The sequence below is a fragment of the Takifugu rubripes genome, chromosome 22 (assembly GCF_901000725.2).
Source record: "Takifugu rubripes chromosome 22, fTakRub1.2, whole genome shotgun sequence".
In the NCBI taxonomy this organism is placed as follows: Eukaryota; Metazoa; Chordata; class Actinopteri; order Tetraodontiformes; family Tetraodontidae; genus Takifugu; species Takifugu rubripes.
In genome coordinates this window covers 13,175,609-13,183,859 of record NC_042306.1, presented here as the reverse complement: position 1 = coordinate 13,183,859, position 8,251 = coordinate 13,175,609, and the positions used below count along the sequence as shown (strand labels likewise).

At 45.5% G+C, this 8,251-nt stretch overlaps 1 protein-coding gene across 1 annotated transcript; it reads left to right on the top strand.

The window, feature by feature from the left end:
* The first annotated feature begins 314 nt into the window (after nucleotides 1–314).
* On the top strand, nucleotides 315–8,231 carry LOC101063399 (serine/threonine-protein kinase OSR1-like). The gene is made up of 17 exons (XM_003977729.3): nucleotides 315–536; nucleotides 1,058–1,170; nucleotides 2,323–2,431; nucleotides 3,007–3,148; nucleotides 3,527–3,582; nucleotides 3,697–3,806; nucleotides 3,893–3,994; nucleotides 4,126–4,259; nucleotides 4,381–4,429; nucleotides 4,508–4,573; nucleotides 4,680–4,802; nucleotides 5,198–5,233; nucleotides 5,385–5,531; nucleotides 5,630–5,735; nucleotides 5,818–5,886; nucleotides 6,009–6,073; nucleotides 6,145–8,231. The coding sequence occupies exons 1-17, from the start codon at nucleotides 467–469 to the stop codon at nucleotides 6,217–6,219; spliced, it is 1,572 nt and encodes a 523-aa protein (XP_003977778.2). The 5' UTR covers nucleotides 315–466; the 3' UTR covers nucleotides 6,220–8,231.
* The last annotated feature ends 20 nt before the right edge of the window (nucleotides 8,232–8,251 follow it).

Genomic DNA, 8,251 nt, shown 5'->3' with positions numbered 1-8,251 from the left:
GAATGAATCAAAGAGCCTAAAACATGTCACTTTTCTAAACAAACGAGGTTTTATCAACTCTTTATATGCAAGTTTCCAAATTATAATAATTCGAATTTTAAAACGGCTTCTGGCAAAGCAGCAGTACATTAATTTGACTAAATAAAATCAGTTTAATTATCAAATAATTAGAATAAAAATTGCAACGTTAAACGATCTAGTTTTTCGTGTTTTACGACATAATAGGTTTTTTTACGGAAAGTTTGTGCCACACTCAAGATGGCGACGTGCTCCACGTGCCACACGCTTACGTGCTTACGTCACTGGGTCGCGCGTAAAGTTGTGTTGACAGAAGCCGTCGGAGTTGTCAGCGGAACAGCGGTAGCCAGCATCACCGGAGCCGAATGGAGCGAGCCTAAATACAGTACTCACACGGCATTTTTTGCTTTTCGTAAAAGGTTTGTTTACGCACAATAGCACCGACGCCATGGCAGACGACCCGTCCTCCCAAACGTGGTCAATCGACAAGGATGACTACGAACTCAATGAGGTGATAGGTGAGTAGCTTAGCTTGCTAAAGTTAGCACCTTAGCCTCCCCGGGATCTAGATTGGCCGCTAACAGCATCAAGCAGAACAGCGCTGCTTTTGTGTAGCCAGCAGGATGGCACTTAAAACAAGTAGCTACAAGGTTAGCTGGATTTTCCCCCATCAAAGGCCAAAATCATTGGTGGCCCCTGTTCGTCGGCTAGCTCAAGTCATATAGCTTCCTAGCAAGTTAGCACCAAGGAAATGGCTAGCTAACGCAAGTTATAACCACTGTGCGTGAATATTTGCCAGTTTGGGTGGTGGTGGTGCAGGTTTAAAGAGTGTATGACACGGATTAAAGCGAGAAATTCCTCTTCAGAGAGCATGGCTGACGGGTGACGACAAACTGAAATGCTGGTCTATGATTCGATTTGCTCTAATTATGTATTCCACTAGTTATTTCCCTAAAATGGTATTAGTCCCAAATATCAGATACGAGTTCCCATCCATAGCTTGATAAAACTGATGATTCTGCTTGATTCTTTTCCTCAGGGAGCGGTGCCACTGCAGTTGTGCAGGCAGCATTCTGCAAGCCCAGAAAGGAAAAGGTGGCCATCAAACGTATCAACCTGGAAAAATGTCAAACCAGTATGGATGAACTGTTGGTAAGCAGCTGGGAGTGTGCTGGACAGTGTCTGCGGCCCAGATGTGTGTTTGCCATGGAGAAGGGTGGAGAGCAGATCAGAAGCTTGATATCGCCACATGCGCAGTTCTGCAGCTGTGACAAATCAGAGACGACATTATTACATTTTCCTTGTGAGCATGAAGATACGTTGGCTTATGACCATTGACGTTCACAAGTGCAAACAACTGTCATACTGCTTCTGCCACCTTTAACTGCCATCTCGTGTCACTACAAGACTCCCAATGAATGAGTTCCTTTCTGTACAGCGGATAAACAATTAATCAGCTTATATTTATTATTTAACATGCCTTTTAAGCAAGTATAAAGGTATCAGTGTGCCTGTTATACATATGAACTTGCTAGGCAAGCCTTAAAAGTGCATGAAAACCAGCATTTTATTTGTTTGTGATGTATGGTATTTGTCCATCATTCATATTATTATAATTTTTGGAGGTAATTAGTAACACAGATATAGGTAAAACTATGCTGTCGTGGTCAGGAGTGAGCTTCACAGATTTGATTTAGGATGCTCAAAAGAAAGAAAAATGTAGTATAACATGATTTTAGACAGGAAATGATCTCTAATAGAAAACCTTGTAGTTACTGTCACAACATATTTGATCTAATCCACCTGTCAAATCGACCGAGCAGTTATTGTAAACTCGGTGGTTTTAAAACATTCTTGATTCCCGAAAGCCTTTTACAGCCTCACGGTTCCTCCATTACCCTCTTGCCTGACCATGTTGCATGGTTACAGATGTGGATTTACTGTCTACCAGCTCTCCATTACAGTCAGGAAGTCGGGGAGACGATTCTGCATTATTCATCTCCCCCTCATCGCATCATGTTGATGGTTTCTCAAGCAGAGTCCATCAGAATGATGTTGTTGAATGTCTGATACATTTTGTGTTCGTGGCCTCTTGAGTAGGAGTCCAACTGCCCCAGCTCTTGCACATCATTTATCTTGGGTTCTGGGTTTACAGCACTGGGGATCTTTAACCAGGGGTGGTTTTATGAGGTTCAGCACCTATTTAGACCGTAGCATCGCTGGGGGTTTGTAATCTGAGTATAAAATCAGTGTTCTTTTCCCTGTTGCTTCTTTTTCTGATGTGAAATTTACTTTTGTGTGCAGAAAGAGATCCAGGCCATGAGCCAGTGCCACCATCCAAACATTGTGTCTTATTACACCTCCTTCGTGGTGAAGGACGAATTGTGGCTCGTCATGAAGCTGCTCAGTGGTGGTACGTTAAAAGAAAAACTTTGCTCCTGATTTCTCCAGCTTATCTTCACCTTGTCTGTAACTCACCTTCACTCCTTCCTCTTGGCACCTTTATCTCAAATATGGCTGGGTTTGAACTTTGCCTGAATGTGGGGGATTAACGCTTCATTTGCCAGGACGCTTTTTAAAAAAAAAAAAAATTGTTGGAGATAAGAGACCACGTGTTGACAACTGAGACGCCGCCATGACTTTACTGTAAGACAGGACACTGCTGCTCTGGTGGACATGGAAGAAAACAAGAGCAGCTCGTCTGTCTCAACAGGGATTAAAAAAAACTATAAACACAGATATCCCAACATTACAGATGATTACAGAGATGGTAATCTGGAAAAGTGAGTGTTGCTGGTAGCGGCTGAGCTGTGTGTAAACCTAGTTGGGGTTTAGTTTGATTCTAAAAAGCTCTAAGATCTCCATCATGATGTGTTTTCCTGTAAAGGACAGGCAGTAACATAAGCCACACGTCCAGGCACACAAACATTCCGTTCACAGCCTGGAGACTTTCTTTACATCCTGACGGAATGTCTGCCTGTCCCCCAGGCTCGGTTCTGGACATCATCAAGCACATCATTTCTCGCGGCGAACACAGGACTGGAGTGTTGGACGAGGCCAGCATCGCCACCATCTTGAAGGAGGTCCTGGAGGGGCTGGAGTACCTCCACAAAAACGGGCAGATCCATCGGTGAGCGGCTTCTCTGGCTCTTTAATCTCAACTACCCGACTCCTTTAATATTTAATGCTGTGAAACTGCATAATTGAGCAGTTTTGCTTTACATAAACATCTTTGCTGACACGCTGAACCACCACTGATATTATCAGACGCTAGCACAGCAGACTCAGACAGCATAGAACAGTATATCAGTTTAAAATGGTTATTTTAGGTGTCGTTTCCTTCTAATAAGTGGGCTTATTATGTATGTGGGGTTTTAGTAAAGTAATGTAGCACAGATGCTGTCATTCATCCTGCCCAGTTCTTTCTTTGTTCACCATAACCGGCACCCGGAGCATCTGTGCCGCTCAGTCACCCTGTCCCGATCACGTTCTTGCTCTTCACACGCAGGGATCTAAAAGCTGGAAATATTCTTCTCGGTGAAGACGGCTCCGTGCAAATTGCTGGTAAGGTGTTTTTCTGGTGTTTTTCCTTGTTGTTGTTCTTAAACCCCAGCTCAAAGAATGTTCCTGTGGCTTCTGAAACGTGATAATTATATATTTTTAATATTTCAAATCTAGATTTTGGGGTGAGTGCCTTTTTAGCAACTGGAGGAGACATGACGAGGAATAAGGTTCGGAAGACGTTTGTGGGGACGCCATGCTGGATGGCCCCGGAGGTCATGGAACAGGTGGGACAGTTTGATGAGACCCTTCCGCGTTCGTTCTCTCAGATGAGAGAGAGAGACACGACCTCTTATGTCTCCCTCCTTCGCAGGTCCGCGGCTACGATTTCAAGGCCGACATCTGGAGTTTTGGGATAACGGCGATCGAACTGGCCACCGGTGCTGCGCCGTATCACAAATATCCACCGATGAAGGTAACTTTCTGTTTCTTTCATTGTGAAAATGGAAGACTTTCACGTGGGTTTTTTTCTGCAGACTGTTCGGCTCTGATGAAGGGTGTGTTTTAATCACCTGTGTGTGTGTGTGTGTGTGTGTGTGTGTGTAGGTGCTGATGCTGACGTTGCAGAATGACCCCCCCTGTTTGGAGACGGGTATCACTGACAAGGAAATGGTGAAGAAGTACGGCAAGTCCTTCAGGAAGATGCTCTCTCTGTGTTTACAAAAGGATCCAAAGTTAAGGTGAGTTCATACTCAAACCTGGACCTTTAAACCCTTCGGTTTAGGTTAATACGGTATCATCCTGACCTTTAGTTCCACGAGGCTTCAGCTCTTTAATGAGCTGGTGTTTTCTCATGTTTAGGCCAACCGCAGCAGAGTTGTTGAAGCATAAATTCTTCACAAAAGCCAAGGTGAGCGTTTTTAGCTTTAGCTGGCAGAAATATGCGGATGCTCTTTATTTATCTATTTAAACGCTTAATCTCTTGCAGAACAATGAGTACTTGCAAGAGAGGCTCCTTTATAAAGGTCCAACAATATCAGAACGCTCCAAAAAGGTTTGGTCATTACTAAGACTGTTTCACAACGCTCTTACTCAACATTGCATGTCGAAATACGCCCGTGTGAAGGAACCTTTGAGGTGGCATTAATGGTGATTCCTAGGTGCGTCGAGTGCCTGGCTCCAGCGGGCGACTCCACAAGACAGAGGACGGCGGTTGGGAGTGGAGCGACGATGAGCTGGATGAGGAGAGCGAGGAAGGCAAAGCCGCCGTTTCAGCTCTGCGGGTGAGTGTCTGCGCCCCGCGTCGTTTCTGCGGTGTTAGAAGATGACCAGCAGATGGCGCTGTTACACAACACGATTAAAGCTTAATTCCAGGGTGACTGTAGAGGCCAGTTTTGGCCATGATATCATGAGTTAAGCCACCAAAACGGATCAATCAAACAAACTTTTGATCAGAAAACATGTTTCTAATTATTCTTCATAATTGTCTACTTATTCTCTTATGTCTTGGTGTGGGATTTTATTTTACGTTACCTGTGATTTCAGTTAAGCCCTGTGTTCAGAGTCACCTTGTGTCGAACTCTTTCAATCCTAGGATGTTCTATAAGTCCTTACATTGGGGGGATGAAAGGGAAATTGCATGATTTAATCCTGACAATCTGTCATGTCCATTCTGCAGTCCCCCAGGGTGAAGGACGGGTCTCAGAATATAGAGGTGAGTGTATTTGTGGGGGACATGACTTAAAAATCTTGATTTGTTTTAATGGTTTATCAGTGCAATTTGCATGACTGTCCTTCGTGTATCCTCCTTGTTTCCTATCTCCCGTTCATGCAAAACTCCCACTGATTTATCTACGTGTTGTTAGCTTTTCCCACCATCAGATGGCTCCACAGGCCACCTGCAGCCTCCCGGGGCTGCGCGCGAGAACCTCCCCAACATGGGTCAGACAGAGGAGGCTCCACCTCCGGTTCCTGCCCCGACTGGAAGCCCTTCACATGTTTCCACTGGTCAGGTAAACGAGTGGCAATAGGCACTTCTTTTTCTTTCCATTTTATATTCTCGTGTCTGTTAAAAGATTAACTATGAATTCGCCATATTAACTCTTCGTAGGATCCAGCTGCAGCCGATGCCAGCGTTCCCATCAGCCTCGTCCTCAGGCTGAGGAATTCCAAGAAGGAGCTCAATGACATCCGATTTGAGTTCATGTCTGGCAGAGGTTGGTGAATAAGAGCACTTGCCGCTGAAATCTGCTCAGATTAGCGCTTAACACCCGGATTTCCCCCCCCTTCTGTGCTCAGATTCAGCTGATGGAGTTTCTCAGGAGTTGGTCTCAGCAGGTCTGGTTGATGGGAGGGACCTGGTCATCGGTAAGTTGCACGTGCACCCCGAGCACGATGGTCAATGTGGCGTCAACGAGGAGGCAGCAACAAGGATGGCTTGAAAAGGCCGAGTTAGCGCGACACCTCACCTCACATCTGCTTCATTCCAGTTGCTGCAAATTTGCAGAAGATCGTCGATGATCCTCAGAATAACAAAAATGTGACTTTTAAATTGGTAAGAATGCAGACATCATGCGGCGCGGGTGGGATCTTTGAGCGTCGGTACCATCGTTTCCTCTCTTCCAGGCGTCTGGCGTGGAGGAATCTGAAATCCCCGACGACGTTAAACTCATCGGATTTGCACAGCTCAGCATCAGTTAAGTTGAACGGAGCCAGCAACAAAGGACAGGAAGTGACGGCGGCGCTGTCGCCAATACCAAGAAACCACTACTGCCAAAGAGAGACGGAGCATGAGTTAGAGGATGAAGAGGAGGAGGAGGAGGAGGCGTGGGAGCGGCAGGAGTGTGACACTACTGCAGGGTGCATGAGGATCATAACCAGAAGGGGCTCGGTTCATCACAGGAATCACACTTGAAACATTTATAGTGCGCTTATACAGTAAACGGGAGAAAAGATGCAATCATATATATCAACTCCTAATTTCTCTTTCTTTATTTCTTCCTCTTCCTCCACACTTAAGCACAATCCAAACCATCTTGCCAGTTCTGGAAGTGATTGCCTTTTATTTTTCAGTGTTTTTCTTAGTTCTTTTATTATATTCTATTATTATTATTATTATTAGTATAATTTTTTTTTTTTATCTACTGTGCCACAGAACTCAAGTGTTGCGCCACCGTTATCTGGCACTTTGTCCTCCAGTGAAATTGAAAAGAGTCTAAATTCAGCCTCAGTCGGAACAAATTTGACCATCAAGTCCGGAAGTCGGCGTCGCTCGGGCTTTGTCCTCCTGTACATTTAACCACATCTGGAGTTCATGAGCGCATCCTCTGATGAGGTGACGTTCTGATGAGGCTCGTGAGGTCGTCCCTTCCACGTGGGCTCTCTTCGCTGGGCTCCTCATTTCCACTCCTGTAGACCTGCCCCATCTTCTATGCAATGGCTGTTCTCTTCTCCACGTGACCGCTGGTTGCTGACCATGTTCCCATTTAGGGCGAATAAAACGTGTCCGTACCTCAGCGGGAGTTCATGAAGTCAACCAGCCTAGAACCCGGCGTCCGCTTTGACCTCCCGGCACGCTCGAGAGCCGCGCGTTGGCGCCACGGCTGCGAATAATCCCGAATGCTGAGGCGGCTGCTGTTGCCCGCTGATTGCTGATGAACTCCTGCACAGCTCCCGCCCTGGTTGATTTAGAGTTTAAATGGGTAGTTCTTCCAAATTGGGATGAAAAGTACAGCGGTTTACGTCCTGTAGCTGTGGGGGCAGGCTTGGTCTCATTCGCTGAGCTGGAAAAATGGAGACGGGAGTTTGTAAACACAGACGTTCACCAGAATTCAGGTTTAGGCTGTTACTCATGCTGGAAGCTGGATCCATGTTCCTTCACTTCATGTGTTCTCGGCACAAAGGAGCTTCCCATTTTCTGAAATATTCTCAAAATACTAACTTGTCCCGTGCGTTTGTTTGAACAAATGCCCTTAAACGTGATCCCCCGTATGTCGTCACGCTAAAGCGGTGACAGTTGTGGCTCCTCAAAACATAAACAGTCATGTTTTCCTCCATTCTAACAGGAAACAGTCTTTGCTCAGAGCTCAGCCAATAAAACCAAAACTGTCCTGCTGCGCTTCATAAATCTCTCTTCATTAGACACTTGTTGGCTGTTCAGCGGTGGCGTGTAAACCTACTCTGCTAGGAATATTTCTTCGATTTTGAGTGAAAGTGTCTTACTTTTAATGGAAACAAGGTCCCCCAACAACAGATAAATCATGAACATATTGGGTGAAATAGCCCTTTAAACTGCAGACTCATATCGTCACTCCCGGTGTCGCCGTATGGTCGTTTGTACCGCCTGCGAAGGGCTGTCGGACAGCTCCGCATCCAGGTACTTCTGTAAATGGTGTATGTAAACATGTTGTAAATGTACGTTTGATGGCAATTCCATGCACTGTCGCACGAACTTCCCGAGGTTTGTCTGTAACGATGTCGATGACTGACGAGGTGCACATTGTTAGAGGGGGAAAAAGGAAACCTTTCACCTGTAAATATGGATCGGGGCTCGCCGTGCTCGGTGGACAGAGTTGCATTTGCTTTGTAGTGTTTCCCACTGTTGGCCTTTTTGTCGGCGCATCACTAATCATGCACAGATTATTTGTCTGATTGGCACCTTATTGATCTGTTAACATGCGTGTTTTTGGAAATACACGAGGCTTGTAATCACATCCACTGGCTGTTGTGATGT